Source organism: Talpa europaea, assembly GCF_964194135.1.
Source record: "Talpa europaea genome assembly, chromosome: 8".
NCBI classification, from domain to species: domain Eukaryota; kingdom Metazoa; phylum Chordata; class Mammalia; order Eulipotyphla; family Talpidae; genus Talpa; species Talpa europaea.
The window spans coordinates 24,660,001-24,683,014 of NC_140075.1; the positions used below are offsets into that span (position 1 = coordinate 24,660,001).

General features: G+C 39.4%; 1 protein-coding gene across 1 annotated transcript; it reads left to right on the plus strand.

Moving 5' to 3' along the window:
• Positions 1–2,902: 2,902 nt before the first annotated feature.
• Positions 2,903–15,081, plus strand: EMC7 (ER membrane protein complex subunit 7; the record flags this gene model as incomplete). The annotated part of the gene is made up of 5 exons (XM_084241113.1): positions 2,903–3,141; positions 6,530–6,649; positions 10,672–10,810; positions 11,874–11,954; positions 14,929–15,081. The coding sequence occupies 5 exons, from the start codon at positions 2,903–2,905 to the stop codon at positions 15,079–15,081; spliced, it is 732 nt and encodes a 243-aa protein (XP_084097239.1).
• Positions 15,082–23,014: the final 7,933 nt, after the last annotated feature.

The following is a 23,014-nucleotide window of genomic DNA, read 5'->3' on the forward strand; positions in this document are numbered from 1 at the left end:
AATCAGGCATGAAGAAGATAGTGCTTTTAGGGTTATTGTGCACAGATGTAAATCGAGGGCTAACGCTTTACCTTGGCTGGCATATGAGGCAGAAAGCACTGGAATGCTTTGTGTGAAGCTAGAGTTCAACTATTATACCCCCTCAGCTCCCTGACCAGTCTTGAGCCAATCCTTTAGCCTAGATCCCTGCGGATCTAGGGATTAAAAATATAGCCAGAGGCCAAGGAGAAGACAGATCTGCCAGGCCAGAAGAACCCACAGCACAGATGACAGTGTTACCTAACTCCTTCATTCTCACAATTTAGCTTTTATTCACCATTGTTCAAATGCATTAGCTAACAATCTTTATATTTTAGCGTTTACAAAGCATTCATTTTTGCTAGAACATTTCAGGATGTTTAGAATTTTGTTTCTTAATATCGAAGATGACTGTTTCCTCATTTAAACTGTTTAGCTTATCTTCATACTTCCCCAACTTATTTTACTTTTGTTTTTTGCAGACTTTGAAGGGATGAGACCTGAAGAGTAAAATGAAGAAAGGGAAATCTTTCCTTTGTAATTTATTTTTTGTAGGACATTAAAGTGCGATGCCTCCTGAGACATCCCATTTCAGAGGACTTTAACAGGGAACTTCAGAAAACAAAACCCACCTGCTAGGATCCTAGCAGATGATAGGCATTTTGAACATTCAGAGAATTGGCTGCAGTTTAATTGAGCGAAAATGATTAGCTTACTTGAAGCAAATGAGACTTGAAAACACAAAGGGCAAAAATCACTTAAACACATAGCAGGGTATGTGGGGATTAGCACAACAGAGGTTTCTCAAGTATTCTGCAAGTATTACTAAATGTTTAAAAAGCCATCTCATTGACTTATATAAAAGCGTATGATCCCCCTTACTTTGTAGTCATACCTACAACCTACTACCTCATCTATATAGCCAATGAGTGAACAGTGTGGAAAGCATTGTGACACCCAGAGCCACTCAGCAGAATACTGAAACACAGTGGGGAAAAGACCAAAGCCATCAAAGATGCCTCTTAAATAATCATAAACATTAAGTAAGATGTGATGGCACCTGTTTTTCGGCTGATTCAAATTTAAGAGTTCAAAGTAAATTCTTACTAAAAACAAATTTTTATTGATGTAACATTGCATTATAGTTTCAAAATAAATCCTATTATAAATTTATATTCAAAAACAGCTTTATAGTTTTATAACTTATTTGCAAATTACTAAAAAAATCAGAAACATAAAATACATTTTAAAAAAGAAAATATTACCTGAAAAACCCAGAATTTACTTATTAGTATAAATCCAACATTTATAAAAATTCCTCAAGATGACTTTACAGCATTCTTTCTATCCTTGTTCACCCCCTTGTGGCCATGACATGAAGCCACGAGTGAGGCGACGAAAAAGGAAGAGCAGACCTGGGTAATAAACTGATCATGTCTCACTTTAACGCTATTTCCCATAATTAAGCAGGTTTGCTTGAAATCAACATGGGTCTGGATTTTGGCAGGAAATAAATGGGAGACTTGAAGGAGTAATTGTAAATTATCCCTTCATTACACTTTATTGGAAGTATGGGGAGTCTAACAGAAGCTGATAGGGGAGTCCCATTGATAGTGGGGAGGGCAGGAACACACGACAATCTTTTTACAGCAGTCCCGCTCCTTCCAAAGATCAAATGTGAAAAACTAATTTCAGAAGACAAGAGAAAGTACTCCTAAGCAGCAGTTGTCGCCATGTGGGAGAAAAATAGCAGTCAGTGGCCCAGTGCACTGAGTCATTAGCCCCTGCCCATCCCCGAAAGGGGCTTGGAGTACTTGGCTCTCGTCTACACTTTTCCCCTTCAGTTTTCGTTACTCTTTCCTGGGAAGCTAGCCCTAAAAACACACTCGGCGAAAATACACATATCTTAGCGATAATTTTCAATAGGGGTTTGTAGTAGAGAAGGCAATGTTTAAGGCCAAGGAAACCTTAGGCGAGTCACTTCCCTTTTTATCAAGAAAATGAAAGGATTCGAATAAAACAATCCCTAAATTCTTGGTTCTAGCTCCCTGACCAGCGCTGGAAGGGCTAGCCCCCTGCACCCCAAGATGTTCACTGCAAACCACTCCAAACACAAACGGCGTGATGTCAGATTTAAACGTCGTCCAAGTCTACCTTGTCACAGCAGGCAACGCTTGGTTTACGTTTTTTTCCAAGCCATTTTCTATGCAGAGCCAGCCCCTTCGGCCACTCCGAGGGCAGCCTCTTCACCTTGGAAGCTTCGGGGCAACCTCTGCACAATGGACCAAAAAACACAGCCCTTGGCTGACAGAAGCCACAGTGTCAGGCGCCACTGAAAATTAATCTGACCCATTGAAGTAGTTCCTAAGTATCTAATTCTACACTTGATCTTAGCCAAAAGGCCGAGAAGCGATAGTATCTAATTCTAAATAATACTATGTGATATTTGTAGACACGAAATAAATCTAATAATTCAAAATAAAAAAAACAACGCTGCCTTCTCGACCTGGTTCTCCCGCAGGCGGAGGCTCATTTACAGACACGACCTCTGACCCGCGTCCCTCCCGGCTTCACCCTCCGCCCCTCCCGGCAGCTCCCCGGCTGCGGCTGCGGCCGCGGACACGGACGGGCCCCCACTTCCGTTTTGTGGGCGGCCCGCCCCGCCGCACCCCACACTCCCCAGGGCGGGCTTCCGCCCCCCGCGCCGCGCTCCCGCCAGGACTTCCGCCTCGCGCGCGGGGTCACCGAGACCCCTCCCTTCCGCCTTGACGTCGCTCGGCGAGACCCAGGCTCGCGGTGATGACGCCAGCGGCCGGCGACGGCGACAGCCGCTGGGAGAAGGGGCGGACTTCCGGGGCCGCCCCGACCGCGGAGAGCTGCTGTCATGGCGGCCGCGCCGTGGGGCATCTTTCCGGTCCTGCTGCTGCTGCTGCTGCTAGCAGGGGATGCCCAGAGCTCAGAGGTGCCCGGGTCCGCAGCCGAGGGGTCGGGAGGGAGCGGGGTCAGCATTGGAGATCGCTTCAAGATCGAAGGGCGTGCGGTTGTCCCAGGGGTGAAGCCCCAGGACTGGATCTCGGCGGCCCGAGTGCTGGTGGACGGAGAAGAGCACGTCGGCTTCCTTAAGTGAGCGCCCTCAGGGCTACGGGGGAGCGTTTGGGGTGATTTCGGGCGGCGGCCGTCTGGCCTCCCAGTGGCGCTAAGTGTCAAGACCTGGCTGCGCCGCTGCTGGAGGGTGTACGGTGGGCGCCGCTCCCGGTCTGTGCGAGGAGACCGTGGGGAAGCAGTGGGGCCCCTCCCCGGTCTCAGACCTCAGAAATGAGGGGGGAAGGTGGGCGCTTGGGGTGGGGGCAGTGGGGTCAGTTAGCTTTAATTCCTTTTTGGCCCTTTATTAGGACAAACACTCTTGGGCGCTAGGGGCAGGTGGACCCCTTTATTAGGATGAACACTCTTGGGCAGTAAGGGTAGGTGGACCCCTTTATTAGGCCGAACACTTTTGGGCTCTAGGGGCAGGTGGACCCCTTTATTAGGACGAACACTCTTGGGCTCTAGGGGCAGGTGGACCCTTTTATTAGGACGAACACTCTTGGGATCTAGGGGCAGGTGGACCCCTTTATTAGGACAAACACTCTTGGGCTTTAGGGGTAGGTGGACCCCTTTATTAGGACGAACACTCTTGGGCTCTAGGGGCAGGTGGATCCCTTTTTTTAATCTCGTGCTGATTTTTCCCCCTGATTTCTCCGCAATCTGAGTGCGTTTTACATTCTTGTCGGTGTTTTGGTAGCTTGATGTCGTGTAGAAAGATGCTAAGCAAGTGGGAATTCTCAAAGCCCAAAGGGCTTCTAGTGATGACACAGACTGGGAGGCTAATGTTGCTGCTTCTAAAATTAATGGGCCCTCAAGTCCCTAATCAAAGCACCTTTTTTGCCTGAAGGTGGGATTGCTGTTCTTTTCTGCACTAATTCATCCAGGGATTTGCAGCATCACACCTGGCATTTACGTGAGACTAGGGTTTTTCTGCATTGTTTACACACTTCTGTCGTTTTAAGATGTTAGTAGAAATGAAATTTCAGCCTATATTAAAAGAGGTGGTGAATTTATTAACACTCTGATTTTGCAACAGCTACTTTTCAAATAGCTTAGTGAACCCTTCGTTATTTTATTTATTTGATTCACAATGTATTGTTTTGTCTCATGTATGCACTTAATTTTTTTCTGGAATATTTAAATGTGATTTCACTTGTATAATGTAAAATTTCACTTGTATAATGTAAAATTTTACAATGTAAAAACATTTTAGTATCTCTGAAAGATAAGTGCTTTAAGAAAAACCACAATATCATTATTGAGTCAACAAAATAAATAATAATGACACATATCTAATAACCTGTCCATGTCTCACCATTTATCTTAAAAATGCCTTCAAATCAGATATCAGCAAGGCCTACATATTGCGGAATACATTTTTAAAGCCATATTTAAAATTTTTACTATAAAATGTTATCTTTCTAAAGTAAAATACCTTAGGGTGAAAATTATATTTGCTTTTTCTTTAGGCAGTTCTGCTAGTACATGCCTTACACAGTCATTAGTTTAATTTTTTTTCTGAACCTAAAAAGATGTTTTGAAATTCATTCAGTTAGAGTCCCATTAGAAGCAGAAGACATACCCAAATTAGACTGATTCAAGAAGTTTAATGAAAGAATTCAACAGTGTAGTCATGGTATAGGAAATAACTAAATTGTGCATTACCCTAGAGCTTGCAGCCTCCAAGCTCTCACCGCCACTGTTCTGAAGGGAGGAGGGGGAAGTGAAGGTTACTAGAACCTGGAAGGGAAGAAAGGACTGCCTTGGGAGGAGCTGTATTTCTTGACACTGGCAATTAGAGGTGGCCTCTAAGGGAGAGCCAGGGGAAAATAGGCTACAGACATTTTCCTCTTTTTCTCCAGTCTGCAGAGAGGACAAAGGGTGGAGGGCAGATCTAAAGGGCAAATGGAAGGCATTCAGCCCAGGAATAAGTTAGCTTGATGTTTACCCTTCAATTCTGCTTTAGTGTGTACTTGAAATAGCAAGAATACTTTTTTATTCAATATTGTGGATGTGGCAGGATCAGTTATTCCCTTGTGAAAAAAACCTAATGACTTAAGAAGCATTTTAATATATTGTGATTCTGGAAATTCTCTGATAAAGTTGATCCTTTTAGAACTATTATTTTCCTGCAACAAACTCCTTTTTCCTTAGAATGGCAGTTTTCATTATCAAAACAAATCAGTTTTGATCTGTGAACATGAAATGATCAACCCTTGATGGGATGGTTTAAGTGTAGAAAGTTTAGAAGACTCCAATCAGGAATGGGTGGATGAAGTATTAACTACTTGAACGTTTTAAACTGGTACATATCCAAAAAGAAGTAACCAAAGTATATGGGAGCTATTTGTACCAGTGGAACAAACAGTACCTTTTGGTTAAAAAAAGAAAAACAGCAAAATGCAAATTAAAGCTAGTTTTAAAAGCTACTTTTTACTAAGAAATTGTTGAAGGGGATTGGCAAATTTGGAACCCTAATTTTGTAGTGGTAATGTGTATTGACAGTTGCCCCTGAGTGAAGATATAGCTTCAGAATAGGACCTACTATTTCTTGTTATCTCTATCCAATTGAAGGAGCAAAAAAGAACTGTTTATGTCAATTTTCTCTGCTACTGTGGAGTGCTATGGGGTATTTTCAGAACCCATTCAGTGTAATTATGGAGGCTGAAGTGTGGGACAACTCTTGTCAGTTTTGGGTTTGTATGTTTTTTGCTAAATGCTGTGAATATCATCTTGGGGGCAGTCAACTTATAAATTAAAGTGATTTAAAACCTAAGAAAAGAGGGGCCTCCCCGGTGGCGCAGTGGTTGAGCGCTGGGTTGCGAAGCTACCTGCGGCCTCTGTGGCGCCGGTTCGATCCCCGGCTGCTCCCCGGCCACCGAAGGAGGGTCCCACATGGCGCGCAGACCTCTCCTGCCGCCCGCTGCTCCCCTCAGCAGTGTCCTTCGGTCCTTCTGCCTGCTCTGCTCCCCGCTCTGGCTCTGGTGAATTCTCTCACCCTCCCGTACTTCTGACTGTACCCAGTGCATGTATAAACCAAACAAACAAACAAATAATAAATAAATAAATAAGACATGCCTCTAGAAAATTAAAAAAAAAAAAAAAAAAAAAAAACCTAAGAAAAGAATCGAGCCTCCCTGGTGGCCTAGGGGTTAAATCTCAGCGCTGTCATAGCCAGGGCCTGTGTTAGATCCCCTGCCTGGAAGCTAACCTGCATATGGCACAGCAGATCTCTTCTGTGGCGCAAACTGCTTCCCTCCGCAGTGTATTTCAGTAAATCCACTTGTTCTGCTCCCCACTCTGTCTCTGGTGAGTCTCTCACCCCTTGCACCTCTACCTACACTCCAGTTCTTATTTGAAAAAAAATTTTGGAAAAGGAAAAAAACTGTTGGTCAGAAAAGACTAAATATTATTTTCATTTTTCCAGGACAGATGGGAGTTTTGTGGTTCATGATATACCTTCTGGATCTTATGTAGTGGAAGTTATATCTCCAGCTTACAGGTTTGATCCTGTTCGAGTGGATATCACTTCAAAAGGAAAAATGAGGTGAGAGCACCAGATTTAATTTTCACCAAAGGTTAGGCGAATGCAAACTTCATCATCTGTTTCTTTTAGAATATATAGTTAAGGTTTAAAAATTTAATAAAACCACAGACATTCCTTAAAATATTTAAAGCATCCTTAAATATTTTAATTGTTTTAGTCTGAACATTGGTAATATTATAAAGTTGAGCTTCCTCCTGTTCTGGCCTGATGTTTGTTTTAAAGCTGTAATATTATATAGAGAAGAAGTAAGATTACTTACTGTGGGGACAAAAGCATTGTGAAAGTTATTATTGCAATGTGATTTTTAAGATTGAAAATAATTTAACTTTTCTAAGTTGGAATTATTCTTCATTTGTTTTTCATTGTTATGGTTTGATAATACCTCGTTGTACCTATTTGATTGTAGATTGATCTAGAAATTTCTATAGTTCTTCCTGTCTGTAATATTTAGTGGACAATGGATATTTAATATTTCTTGGAAAAACAATAGATTACATTGTGGAGTTAATCTCAAAGTGAGACTCATGGTAATAAAAAGAAGAGCAAAGCTTACATTATTAGAGGTTGACAAACTAGGGGAAAAATTTAGAATTTTTAAATAGAGAGCATATGCTTTTAAATTGAGATGAGAAGAATTTTGGACTAATCTGGGCTATGAATATGGGATATCACAAACCCAATTGTTTTGGAATCAATTATGTAGAATCACTGTTCAGATCAGCCTTCTGTTTCAGTCCCTTCTGTTTTTAGTTTCATACCAGTACTGCTCTCTTCAGTCTATTCTGACCAGTTAGTATATGAAGCAACTTAATAGTTGTCTAACTTCATAGGGGTGTAATTGACAAATCCAAAACAGTTTTAAGTGATAATGCCTCTCTGAGCATCACGAAGTTACTCCTGGGTTGCTGTGGTAAAGCCCTTGCTATGCAAAGGTCAAAATCATTTTGGTGTTGGAGGAACTGTATTTTATCACCAGCCTTTTTGGTATGTGCCAAGCACATTTAGGTTGATTGAACTGAGGTAATAGAAATATGTTCAGTTAGTACCATGATGTTTACATTTGCGTTAGTGTTTCTCCTAAAATGTTTTCCTTTCTTTGCCATCTTGTTTTCTTGATATGAAATTTTTTTCTGAAGTGTAGCGTATAAATGTACCTAATTCAAATGAATGAGTCACACATACAGCTGTCTTATCCTCTGTATCAGCTGCACACTGTTCCACTGGTGGATTTGCCATTATGTCTATAACCAGGCCCAACTGATGGGTAGGTAGGGCTTTTCTCTCCTCTTTCAACATATACAGTGACCAGAGAAAGTTATTTTATGGCAATGGAAATTCTTGATAGTGTTATGAAACCAACACCATGATGACACTAAAAATACATTATCGAGAAATTAATTTCCCTATCTTTTTAAAGTTTTATCATTATGTTAAGAGGGGTAGGGTAAAAAAAGTCATCATATTAAAGCATTCTCTTTTGTCCAAATTTTCATCCTCTTTCTTGCTATTTATAGCAAGAGTGAAGCTTGAGTTGAAGGCAATAGCATACAAGTATGTATTTAATTTAAATTTTTTTTGATGGAATACATGGATTATTTCAAGGTAGATGATGCTCATAAGATAGTGACTTTTCTCATGTATTTCAGGGAAATAAAGAATTTTTAAATATATAGAACTAAAATTCTAGTATGTTAAATCTAAACCTTAAGTATTTATCATAATTTTTTATGTATTTGAGAATTTTAAGTTTGGAGAGAGGGATATGTAGATTAATACATGTGTTTTATGTAGATTTAAAAATTTTTTAATATTAAATTCACTGAATAATGGAGGGAATGAGAGCTGTTAAAAGGGGATACTTATATATTAAAAACCATGCTTTTATTTTTACTCTGAATTTTGAATAAAACAATCCAAGCAAATAGAAATGTTTTTTAAACATAAAGTTTTATTTGCATTTTTACCTGGGTTAAAAAGTTCTTCCTGCTTTAGCATTTAAGGTGTGGTTGCAGCAGTGGAATTCATATTCTCAGATCCATTCCTGATGATTGGATGCCTGAAGCATCGGTAAAAAAAATGAGGATCTTATCATTTTAATAATTGAGGGTGGGACAGAATTGAGAACAATGTGGAATTCACATAAAAGACCCCAATATTCTTGACCAGTGTTTTGTAAGCAGTCATGGTGTTAGTTTCAAATACACAATGGGGCTCTTCTTTGTGACATTTGGCAAAATGAAAAATCTTAAACATGCTGGCTAAAATATGACAAGCATTTCCTTTCAAATATATGGCTCCAGAAAAGCAAGGGAGAGCCCCAGTGGATAAACTATAAATACTTTCCTACCTGGTGGTTTTGATATTCTCTAGCCAAAAGACTTAGATTTTACTGGCAATGTGCAGGTAGGAGGCAAACTTGAACTTGCTTGAAGTCAGAATTAGATCTAAGATTTGATTTTCCCTTGAACCTTTGGCACCAGACTCCCAATCTGGCCCTGGCTTTTGGTGGGGCAATCTCTAAAAACTGAGAGTCACAGTGTTACCCTCATTGAAATTTAGAGTACGAACTTAATACTTCCTGTATGATCCAGAAATTTCCAAGCTGATCAGTTTATAAGGTGAGCCCTGGTCATGATCCTGACTCCTTTGAGAGACAAATGCATACCCTCTTGAGCGGGAGATACTCTGTGTTCAGACCCACAGATGAGTAAAGTCTATTTAACTTATAAACTTTGCAAGAAAACAGTGCACATTAGTCAACAGATGAATCAGACTTCAAAGAACTTTGGATAGCAGAATTATTAAATATAGACGCAAATAATTTATAAAGTATATTTATTTTTATTTATTTTTAATTTTTAAAAGATTTATTTATTTATTTATACAAGCACTGGGTACAGTCAGAAGCGCAGGAGGGTGAGAGAATTCACCAGAGCCAGAGCAGAGAGCAGAACAGGCAGACTGACGAAATACACTACTGAAGGGAGCAGCGGGCAACAGGAGAGGTTTGTTGCCATGTGGGAACCTCGCCTTGCAGCCGGGGATCGAACCGGCACTGCAGAGGCTGCGGGCAGCTTCTCAGCCCAGCGCTCAACCGCTGTTCCACCAGTGGAGGCCCTATAAAGTATATTTAAAATGATTAAACAAATAGATGACTTGTGGCCACAAGAAGTAAGATACTACCAAAATTGACCAAGCTCTTCGAAAAAATAATAAAATAGAACTTCTACAACAAATATAGGTTTGGAATACAAAACTCAGTGGATACATTAAGCAATTGATGTCTGATGAACTGGAAGATAGATCAGAAAAAAAGCTACCTAGAATACAGATAAAGGAATGGACACTGAAATTGAGAATTTAACAAGATGCGGAGTAAAGAATGAAAATATCTAATACTTGTTTCCTAGTTCCAGAAGGAAATGTTAGAGAAAAATAGGAGAAGCAGTGTTCAAAGAGTAAATTGGAATATGTGTGAAAATGGACGAAAGTTTTGATTAAAATTAATGGCATCTGATGAAAATGCAGTATTGCTGTTGGCATTGTTGCAAGACAATGATTCTAAAATCATAGGATTTTCCTGTAAAATAGTCTTGAAAATTGGGTAAATCCAGTAATGCATGTCTCAGACAATAAAAAAAAAAACAAAAAACCCACAGCATTTTTTAATATTTATAATCCTCAAAGAGCTTCAGAGTGAGAATTCTAAAAGAACTTTTTATATAACCAGAGATATTAAGAACTTGTCTAACTCCTCAGGCGTTGGTAATAACAGAACTATGGCTAGAAACTAGGTCTTTTGGTTCCAAGCCTAGTATTCTTTCTCTACATTTGTTCAATAGTTCAGACATATACAGGTAAACTTACTTTGATCAGATTTTTCAAGATCAAAGTTTAGAAGTCAGAGCATTTTTCCCAAGCTAGAGATAACTATAAGTCATTACTAATAAATTCTAAGCAATTCTTTTAATTAGTAATATTCTAATAGAATTACTGATGCTTTTTTCACATTGCTTTGTTAGAGCAAGATACGTGAATTATATCAAAACATCAGAAGTGGTCAGACTGCCCTATCCTCTCCAAATGAAATCTTCAGGCCCTCCTTCTTACTTTATTAAAAGAGAATCATGGGGCTGGACAGACTTCCTGATGAATCCAATGGTATGTATCAGGCTACAAGAAAGTATCTTTACTAATCTCTAATATTCTTTTTGACTGCTTGGAAAGAATGAAAGCTGAGGTTATATTCTTGGGTGAAAGGAGAATTGTGAATAGTTCGTGAATTTCAGAAAAATAGTAACTTTGGGAATACATAATGAAAAGAAATGTGCAATAGAAGGAGTTTTTGAATTTTAAAACATTTGATCATAAAAAAGAATTTCTCCTATTGTACTTTTCAAAAACACTAGTAGAGCTTTCTTTAGAAACAAATTGACCTTTTTTTTTTGCTTTTGAAAGTTGAATTGTCTTAGAGTTGTGTATGTTTTGATGATATTCCCTGCTGATAACTCTTTAGATCACAAACAGGAATGTGTGGGGCCTATACTCCTCTAAAGAGGAATAAATTAGTTCCTAGAATCTGTTGTCAGGCATAAAGAAGCAGGAGAGTAGAGTGAAAGAGGTGAGGTCAGGAAAGGGAAATCAGCAATGAAACTCCAAATATCTTCCATGTTCTCATTTTTTTAAATTCCGTGGTAGTATATCCAGTGCTAGAAGCTTTTGAATCATTTTTAAAAACTGATCTGCTATAATAGTCTGTAGTGCTATTTGTAGGCTCTAGAGGATGTACATTAATGATAAAGAGACAATGCAATGTTTTCTGCAAGAACCAGGGTCTTCTGGAAAGAGCAGCCAGCTGGCCATCAGAAACACCAGTACCAATGCCGACTACAGACTGGAGAAAGTGAATAGACAGTTCCTTTTGCAGACTTCTTGTGTTTAATGAGACTGTAAAGTCTGCAAAATAGTAGGTGACACAAATCTGATGCAAGCTGTGTGTGAGTCCAGACATGCATAGATAAAGATCTTGTGCACTGTAGGAGTCAGACATTGAGAAGCAAGGCTGCTATCAACAGGGATGGTTTGTAGTAGTGAGGTTTCAGTCTATATACAATAATCTATATACAACATTTGGACATTTAGTTTCATCACTGATTGTTATGTACAGATGTTGTTACAGTGTTAAGTGAGAAAAAACATTTTCTGAATTCTTCTTCTTCTATAGGTTATGATGATGGTCCTTCCGTTACTGATATTTGTGCTTCTGCCCAAAGTGGTCAACACAAGTGATCCTGACATGAGACGGGTAAGGTGGTCGCTATCTGTGGGTATTTTAAAATAGTCTGTTGTGCGGTCCATCCATTGTGGCTGCATGGCTTGGGTTTTTTCAGCTTCATCTCAATTCTCAATCAAATTTATCTGGAGGTTGTGTTAATAAAGTATTGTGTTTCTGGCTATTAATTAGTTGCTTCCATTGCACCAGATAGATTCAATTGTTTCTGCCTCAGAAAGACTTGGGTCTCTTCATATAGCCAAAACTTTCTATTTAGTACTAGCTTCTTTCTGCCTCTTGATAAAAATAGGTGAAATGAATAATTTTTCTGAAACAGCTAATCCAAATATTTTGCAAAACAGCTTCTTATAATCCGTTTTACAAAACTCTTCAGTATACACATTTGCATGGTAGACCAAGGGAGAAAAATAGAATAGTGACTTTGAAACTCTGTACCACAAACTGTTCTGCTTTGGGAAGGTGGGCGGAGTTGCCAAGTGGGATGCTTTAAATTTAGTGCTATCACTGTGAAGCTGTCTGCAGCCTCTGCAGCATGAGTTCGATCCCTGGCCAGCTAGAGAGCTACCCACCTGGCATAGCAGACCTCTCCTGTCTCACCCGCTCCTCCCCTCAGCAGTGTATTTCAGTCAGTCTGCCTGTTCTGTTCCCCACTCTGTCTCTGGTGCTTCCTCTCACTCCCTGCACCTCTGGCCTGTGCCCCAGTTCTTGTATGCATAAATAAATTTTTTTTTTTAAAAAAGGATACTACATCGATCTTACTTAAAAAAATAAATTTAGTGCTATCACTTAGTTTGTTTTTATTTATTTATTTATTTTTAAAGATTTATTTATTTATATACATTTATACAAGCACTGGGTACAGTCAGAAGCGCGGGAGGGTGAGAGAATTCACCAGAGCCGGAGAGGGGAACAGAACAGGCAGAGTGACGAAGTACACTGCTGAGGGGAGCAGCGGGCGGCAGGAGAGGTCTGCGCACCATGCGGGACCCTCGCCCGGTGGGCAGGAATCGAACCGGTGCTGCAGAGGCTGCAGGCAGCCTCGCAACCCAGCGCTCAACCACTGCACCACAGGGGAGGCCCCACTTAGTTTGTTTTTAATAATGGCTTCCATATTAAATCTTCGGGGTGTTTTTTTTTTCCAAAGATTTATTTTTATTTTTGCATACAAGAACTGGGGTATAGATCAGAGCTGCTGGGGGGCGTTGAGAGGATTGACCAGAGACAGAGTGGGGAGCAGAACACTGAAATACACTGCTACTGAAATACACTGCTGAGGGGAGCAGTGGGTGAGACAGAAGAGGTATGCGATAGTGTGGTAGCGCTGACTTCAACCCCTGCACCACCAGGGAGGCCTCAGGGTTGTTGTTTTTTTTTTTTTTTAACCAATTGTCTATTCTTTTACCCCCAAACCATCAACAGATATCTTCTGAGTTCCAAATTTTCCCATTGTGTTTAATATATTGATGTTTGATATATTATTCATTGCTGAAAATACACTTATTAACTAATTTTTTTGGTACACAAATGAATTATATGTCATCCTTGTCATCAACAAATTCATGGTCTGGTTAAATATAGGAAATAGCTCTTATTTATAAAATGCTCTTTTTGTCATTGGGAGGGAGAGAGAGAGAGAGAGAGAGTATGTGTGTATTTTAAGTGGGAAAATAAGACCTATATGAAAGGAATAAATACATTTGCTGAGGCAGTAGGTGATTAACTTTGGTAGAAAGTATTCCAAGATGAGAGAGAAAAAAAAGAAAGTATTCCAAGATGGAATGGCAGACAAAGGTTCCTGGAAAAATGAAGGTTTTATGATATTTCAAAATGTTTTAATGCTAAATTTTGGTGTCTTTTCTTAAATTTTGGTAAGAAAGTATATATTGTATGCAGTTCCTTTATCTGTTGAGCCAGTTAACTGTCTCTGGTATCTATGGAAGGAAACATCTGAAGCTGGATTAGAAATTTCTTCTTTGCAAATTGCTTTGGAACATAGTAAGCAGTATAAAAAGTTGTTCATTCAAGAGCTTCAGAACTGAACAGATTCAAAGACAGTTGATATATTTTTTCAGGGACTCAGGACCTGTTACTAGATATATTTAATTCTTGATTGTGAGAGCATGTTAACATATTTGGTTTATGTTTATGTTTCTTTTCCTGGTCTTATTTGTAGAGCACTGTCTCCTTGAAAGCTCAGGAATGAATTCCACCTTTGGGGAGGAAGCCCAAGCCAATACCCTAAAGATGCTTATTTTCAAATAGTAGATTTTCTATTTTTTTTCATGTCACAATACAATTTTAAGTTCACTTTTAGAATGTCACATAAAATTTAAATGAAGCATATACTACATTAACATCAAAAGTTTATAGGTTTTTGGCTCAATAAAATGGAGGACAAAACCTCAAAATAAAGTTCCAAATCCTTATCCTGTCCTTCAGGGACTTGTGTAACTTTTGTGTTGCTTGCTTTAGATGCTATAATTGAGGTCGCCCAAGCCCTACTGCAGTCACAGATTTACTACTAAGGACGTTAGGAACCAAGTCCAGAAATACTGCACTTACCTTCCAGATGTTCTGATACCTTCAGTGTAGAACAAAAGATTGATCATCTGTATATATGCATCTAAAGAAAGCATGAGTTTAAAAAAAAAGACTCATTAAAACAATAAGAAAACATTTTAATCAGGAAACATAAAATAAGATGGCACGGATGTGATTACCTGTGTCCATTTTCAGAGTAGATGCCCTTTATGAAAAAAAAAAAAAAATAAGCTGGATCAAACCGTAGGCAAGCATTTATTGAATATTCACCAAAGATCAAAAAAAGGGAAACAGTGTCTGAAGTGCTGTCGAGTATATCATTGTTCAGAATAATTACTGTTTTACTTGTTCTCCTTCTTTTCTTCTTCCTTGATACAAATGTTAGTTTTTAAAAGACTGGAAGAACCCCGTGCCTCTTGCCTCACTCTGCTTTGTCTCTCTACAGGAGATGGAGCAGTCAATGAATATGCTTAACTCCAACCATGAGTTGCCTGATGTTTCTGAGTTCATGACAAGACTCTTCTCTTCCAAGTCATCCGGCAAGTCCAGCAGTGGCAGTAGTAAAACCGGCAAAAGCGGGGCTGGCAAAAGGAGGTAGTCGGGTGATCCAGAGGTGGCATTTGCACAAACAGCAACACTGGGTGATGCCCACGTCTTGAGGAAAATCGTGTGAAGCAACTACTGTAAACTCGAGTCATCCTTAAAGTTGATCTCTTATTAACTGTTGTGTGTGGTAACGCTTTAGCACATGTTTTGTACTTGGTGCACAAGAAAACCCAGCTCTCATCCTTTGTCTGTATGAGGTCAATATTGATGTCACTGAATTAATTACAGTGTCCTATAGAAAATGACATTAATAAATTATATGAAGTACTATACATTATGTATATTAAAATAAGTCTTAATTCAGAGATAAAATTATCTTGTCATTCTTTTTATTTATTTTATTCCTTACAGCTTTCTTCTCTTTCATTATCTGAATCTTGAGATTGACTTCCTGTTTAAAAGAAGTAGTTGATATTTTTACAGTGGTATGCACCTTGGATTTCTTTGTTACCAGACCTTTCATAGCTCTTAGCCCTGCCCTGCCATTTATGATGCCCTGACATTTGAGGTTTAACGACATGCTCCTGAGTTTTAACTTTTAGTTTTAATTTTGTTATTATAGTTAGTTTTAGAGTATACCATCTGGCTATCACCTGTGGTATTTATTATTGAGTACCTGCCATGTGTCATTATTCAAGGTACGGTATAGAGCTAGATAATATCCTGTGTCTGTCCTCATAGAGCTTATTATTTAGGGAGGAAACACAAGTAATAACAGGGAGTGAATAGCCAGGGAAAAGTACAACAGTAGGAGAGCCTTCTAGAGGCTGCAAATTCACCATAGAGTTCCATAGTGTAACACTGGTAGTTCAGTACAAGTAGTTGTTAGATCCTCTCATCCCTCCAGTCATTGAGTCTTAGAGTTGCATACAAAGACTACTACTTTTCAATCAGGAGTATATCAAAACTTTTTATTTCAAAGAGTTATAAAAAATTCACACTTTTTGGGAGGTAGTTTTAATTAGAGAACTCTGAGGCTATCTTATTGCTTCTAGTAGAGACCTTCTATCCTCTCCTGTGTTAAACTCCCCTATTGCTTTCTTAATATTTTAAGCCAGCAAAAAACAATGTGAAAAGGATTGATTGGTTCCACTCTATTTATAGTTGGTGTCATTTTTCATTTTCAAATATATAGTTGTTACATATATTTACTAAATATATATTTATATATTTAGTAATATATAATGTTACTAAAGTGGTTAAGCTATGAATGATTAAGGTGGGTAAACTGGTTAACGGTGGAACTAGGTCTTTTAAAATAAGCTTATTTATTATAATAACTAAAATACTAGAATATTAGTTGAGTGAAAGAAAGGTGAATTTCACAGGAGAAAGAAAGTAAGAATCATCTGACCAGAGACCATGTTGAAAATTTTTTAAATTCAAATTGTCACAGTTTGCACTTGAAATGCCCTGTGACCCAGAAATTAGCACTGCCAAGGAAATTACCATTTCATTTGTGAATAAAGAAACTGTGTGGTTATTTTATAGATACTAATATCTGAATATTACGTATCTATCTATATTTGTGTCCCTTATATTACAGAATGTTTTATCAGTTGTATCAACATGAGAATCTTATTTTTGCATAGAACCTTCATCAAATGCTCAGTGTGCTTACAGGTGCAGAAATGATTGCATACTATTAGACAATATAGGGTTCAGTGCAAAGAGCATTTGTGTAGCTGCTAACTTGCTTTGTGGATTTGGCAAGTTACGTTCTCACATTGGACCATGTATTCTCTTATTTATTGTTGTATTTCCACCACTGAGTATTAGGCACGCAGTAAATGTTTGTTGATAAATAAATAAACAGACCTCAAATCCCTTATCCTTGAGGGACTTGACTTAGACCTGTAAATTCCTTTTTACATCTAAACTTCCATTACAATTTTAACCCAGTTCTATAACGTTTTACCTATGAGAACCATATGATCAATGCCAACTTCTTTTTTTACTTCCTTGGGTTCTTCCTGCTACCCCCTATTTGAAGACAGTGTTGCTGAATTTTTTAGGTTCTTTTCTAGATGCAGCTTACTTGTATCTCCTTTCTAATGTAAGCTTTAAAAAGGAGATGTGTTTTAAAATTTTTCAAATTGACTAATTTACAAATTAAACGTTAGTCATGACTGCACAAAACAATTCTCTGTTGCCCCTTCTTACTAGGAAGTCCTGCACACCCAGGATGACTTCTCCAGGGTACCTTCCTATCTCCCAAGTTTTCAAGCAGTTTTTTGGGAGACAAAAGCTCAGGACTCACCCTGAGTCTAATTAACATTTTGAAAAGATTCAAGATTTTACCTAATCTACCCAGAGTAGTAAAGTATCTTAAATTTTTTCCCTTCTGTTTCCTCTGGCAGGAAGGAAGAAGCAACCATTTAGCATACTTTTTAGTAGTTGGGAGGGTTTCAGGATCCTGATAAGGAATGTCCATAAAGATAAGGGAGAGTTTTTTTGTTTAAGCCATAGCTCAGATTTTCAGGAAGTTTGGGATTTTTTTGGTGCTCAACTGAAAGTATTGAAAATATTTTTTTTTTTTAAAGATTTATTTATTTATTTATACAAGCACTGGGTACAGTCAGAAGTGTGGGAGGGTGAGAGAACTCACCAGAGCCAGAGCGGGGAGCAGAGCATGCAGAATGACCGAGGTATACTGCTAAGGGGAGCAGCGGGCGGCAGGAGAGGTCTGCGAGCCATGTGGGACCCTCCTCCGGTGGCCGGGAGCAGCCGGGGATCAAACTGGTGCTGCAAAGGCTGCGGGCAGCTTCGCAACCCAGCGCTCAACCACTGCGCCACCGGGGAGGCCCCGAAAATATTTTTATTAAATACCTTTTAAAAAGTTGAAACAATGTTTTTAATTTTTTTTATTGCCTTCCAGATCACTATATGTAAACATGTTTACAAATAGGTATGAACCATTTTATATTTAAAACCCTCAAAAATTCTACTAAACACTAATCTCAATTTAAGAAGTATTTTGAGATAGGACCTAGTTGTACTATGCTCTTGTTACAGCATTTTGGCATGAATAATTTGTAAGAATATCCCATTGGTAAAAGAGTTTGTTTATTCAGGAGATCTTAAATATAGTTTTTGCAAAATTCAGATGTTACCTATAAATTATGAACAATGTTTATTTTTGAAGAAAAAAATATGGTGAAATATTGAAAGAGCTGTTTTAGAGAAAAATCCTCCCCAAATATCACCAAATACTAGCTTATCTCATTTGCTATGGTAGTATACCTTCATTATGACATGTAGGAGAACTGAAGTCTTCTACAGTGGCCCCAGTCTGGTAGACTTGAACCAGCCAGGTAAGTAGAGGGAGGGATAAATGAAGAAGGTAAGTAGTTCAGAGGAATGAGTAGACGAAAAAAAAAAAAAAAAAGAAGAGCAATGTACAACACTTACACTCAAAAACTTGACAAAACATTTAACTCCACTGAAATTTATTGACAAGTCATAGCTACACCTCAAGTAATTTTTTTTTCAAAATTGATTTTTTTTTTTTAAGATTTATTTTTGTAAAAGAACTGTGGTACAGGCCAGAGGTGCGGGAGAGTGAGAGGACTCACCAGAGACAGAACGAGGACCAGAACAGGCAGAGGGTCCGAAATAAACTGCTGAGGGGAGCAGCGGGTGTGACAGGAGAGGTCTGGTCTGCCGCACCATGTGGGAATCTCCCTGGCCGGACAAGAATTGAACCCGTGCCGCAGAGGCTGTGGACAGCTTCACAGCACTGCACTCAACCCACTGCACCACCGAGGAGGCCCTCACCTCAAGTAATTTTGAAATCAAATTTATATATGTACATATGAATGTAAGTAATTTACTCACTTGTAATGAGATCCTGCTATAGACATTTGGGTATTTTGAAACATTTTCTAAATGACGAGTGGATTTTTTTTTTAATTAAATGATCATGAAAATCTGGCATGACAAGAAATAGTATCATTATAGAAGTGTTCTAATTCATAAGGGATCATGGGAAGATGTGTAAGGAAAACTTCCTTGCAATAACCACTCTCATTGTGTTTTGTCCATTGCGCAAAAGAAAAATACCATTCTGCTCTTCTCTCTCCACAGGACTCCATCGGCCTCCCTTCCCTGGACCAATCATTGATGGTAGAACTGAGGGTGGGGCTTGAGGCAGTTAGTTGAGAGGTTCTGACTTGGGAGAAGGCAATACATTGAACCTAAACCACAGGTAAGCAGAACCAATAGTGGAATCTACATGTCTAAGGAATCTGGCCTGCAAAGAGTATAGCACCTGCTCAGGTGGGAGACCACGGGGACCTCAGAGCCATAGAGTAGCTGCTGGATAACTTTCCAGATCCAAGGCAGCTTCGCTGCTCTGAGGCTTAGCAACTCTTTTTGAAGTGGGTTCTGTGAACGCTTCAGAATCCCTTGATTGAATCCCTTGCCCCACTGTCCACCCTAGCCCCTCACGATCGGTCCAGACTAGAATACTGTGTTCAGTTTTAACCTCTGTAAGATGCACAGCGGTCTAGACAAAAACTGCTGATCATTAATATTTACACTTTCCTATACAAGGGATAATGTTGATCTCATGACTATGTTAGATATAATTTAGGAAGAATTAAAGTAATATTTGCAATTTAGTAGAGAGTGAATGTTTTGCTTTTTTACCTTGGGTAAAAAGTACTTCCTGCTTTAGCATTTAAGGAGGGGTTGCAGCAGTGGGATTCATATTCTCAGATCCATTCCTGAAGTGGATTCTGTGAATGCCTCTTGAATCCCTTGCCCTTGGATGCCTGAAGCATAGGTTAAAAAAAAAAAATGAGGCTCTTTTATCATTTTAATAATTGGGGGTGGGACAGAGAACGATGCGATTCGCATAAAAGACCCCACTCTTCTTGACCAGTGTGCTGCAAGCAGGCATGGTGTTAGTTTCAAATACATATGATGGACTCCTGTTTGTGACATCTGGCAGGATGAAAAATTTTAGAAATGCTAGATAAAATATGACAAACATTTCCTTTCAAATGTATGGCTTCCAGAAAAGTAAGGGAGATCCCCAGTGATGAACTATAAACCACTTTTCCACATGGGGGCTTTGATATTCTCTAACCAAATAGGGATTTTTTTTTTTAAAAAAAGATCTGTGTATTTATACAAGAGCTGTGGTACAGGTCAGGGGCACGGGAGGGTGAGAGAGTTCACCAGAGAAGAGTGGGGAGCAGGGTAGGCAGACAGACCAAAGACACTGCTGAGGGGAGCAGGTCGGCCACACCATGTGGGAATCTCCCTGGCCGGCCAGGAATTGAACCCGAGCTGCAGAGACTGCAGACAGCTTCAAGTGTGGCGCTCAACCTGCTGCGCCACCAGGGAGGCGCTAGTCAGGGCATTTTTTAAGTGGTAATCCCTTTAAAGTAATCCCTTTAAAGCAAATTTTGTTCAGCTGTGTACCCCTCCATGAAGTCTGAGAAAGGAAATAGATATAAACTGCAGCAGAAGGAATTTGTTGTGAAGAGGAATTTTTTGGCATGGTAAACAAATTGTGAAGTGCTGGTGACTGAGATTTACTTTTCTTGGAATTCTTTACGAAATTGAGCAAATCACCTCAGGGTGGTTTATATATGCACCTGATTATCATTCCATTTTCCTCCTATGCCAAAAGGTAAATGATTTTATTCCAGACTGAGGAATGATAGGATCCATAGTCTATGGAGGAGGAAATAGATGTATCAGCAAAATTGGATTGTGCAGTAGGGTGATTAAAATCTTGACTCTGATAATTGACTATTCCTTGAAAGCACATCTGTCAAATTGTCATACAGCTTACCCCAGGTTCCTGGCTTTTGTGGGGAGCGGGTGTCACCCAAAAGGGTATCTATCCTCCCTGCAGTTGTGCGTGTGGTGTGTGGCCTTCTCTTACGGGCATAGCTGATGATTCCAAGTTAGGACAGAACTGTCCTTGGGAATTTGAAACAAAAGCAGAGACTAAATGGGTAGATTGCAACATAGAAACTCGCAAGCTATTCATGGCTATATATTCTATCATGGAGATTATGAAAAAAGAGAGAACAGGTTCCAGGGAGAAGATATAGGATGAAGCAGATGCAGAGAGAAAAGCTGAAATGGAAGGTGAATTTTGAGAATGGTACTTGTGTTCGCATCCTTTCCTGAGGTGGCTGTCTTCCTTCCCTCCGGTTCCATGAACCTTTGCTATATCCTATAGTGTCGTGTTGATTTTTACTTTGGCAGTAAAATCCAAGTACTTTGGTACTTGAATCCAAGTGTCCCAACTTACACACTTTTCCAGAACTGACCAAAATTATCTACAACCTGCTCAAAGCAGTTAGTGCAAAATAGATTCTGTTGCCCCCATATGCATCTCAAATAAATGGGCCAGATGGAATTTTTCCAAATTAAGGGAGAGATTGGGTTAACACACGTCCTGGCTCCATTACTTACTGGTTGTAGGACCTGGGGAAAGTCCTTTAACCCTTCTGAGCCTCAATTTCATCATGTGTAAAGTGAATCAAAAGCTTCATCTATGAAATGGGGGACATATTGACTTCATGAGAAGAACTATTCAGAACTTGTATTATTTCATTTAATGTTTATACTGACCCTGTGCATATATATCCTCTGAGAAGTTTGTAATTACTAATATTCTTTTCAGATGAGAAAACAGGTCAAACTATCCCCAAGCTCATCAGCTGGTAACAGTGTGAATTCTGTTAACCACTTACTATAGTGCTCCTCTCACAAGCTCAATAAACAAAAAACCCTAAACATTTATATCCTTACAATAAACACAGAGCTCCGCATCTACTCCAACTGGCCCACCATCTGCCTACCACTTTGGCTTGATTTGGAAACTTGGCTCTCTCCTTCCAGAGAGAAGGGGTGTAGTGAAGAGAAATCAGTTCTAGCCCTCACCTCTGGTACCTCGGGCTCAGACACTGTAAAACCTAAAGATCTTTCTAAAAGACAAAAATGTTGGGGTCACTCTCCTAATAAAACCCTGTATAGACTCTCCATAGACTTCAAGATAAATCTTCTGGCAGCTGTCCCTCCAGACTTACCTGTTGCCTATGTACATCTTGAGTGTTTTGCAGTTCCCCACCTTGAGCTCTAGACACATGCTCGCCTCAATTATTCCCCTCAATTATTCCCCTCAATTCTCTATCCCACACCTACTCCATTTCCCTCATTTACCTCTTCCCTCTTCTTTAGAAGTTAGTGTAAAACTCTCCTTGGACATAAATATTCCAGATGCCCCCAAAGCTTGGATAAGAGCCCCTTCTTTGTCCCCCTCATGGCTGTTCTACAGCATTGTAGCACTTCTTTTTACTTCTCTGATTTTCCTTTCTGGACCCTAAGCTCTGTTCTCAAGGAAGGGTAGGAAGACTCTTAATTTTTACTTAGTACATTTCTGGGGTAGCTGCTAATGATAGCTGCATCTTGTATTGTTGGGACCCTAATTCAAAACAATAGACAGAGGTAGAGAAGAAACCCATGGTGAACAAAGCTACTTTTCAGGGAAACACAAAAGAGGCTGTCCATATCAGAAAACATGCACACACACCCCCAGGAACATTGCCTTTCAAACATCTCTTACCTCAGCATTCACATAGGTATTATGAAAACACCCCGAAGCCCCTGTGCTGTCATATGTTCCTTGGCAATTAGTTGAGGAGCACACTGATGAGCAAAATAGCATGAACTCTGACTTCAGAGCTTATGGCTTTGTGGGAGAAATAGACATTAATTAACCTGTCACACTTGTAACAGAGTCCAGGTGCTCTCATGAAAAATTCAAGATGCTTATAACACGGGCCCCTGGGTAGAAGGGTTGAGGACCAATGTCGGACCCCAGAGAGAGAAAGTAGCCTGTGAAGACAGATGGGAGGCTATACAGGAGTTAATGAGGCAGGGGCTGGCAAGAAGGGGTA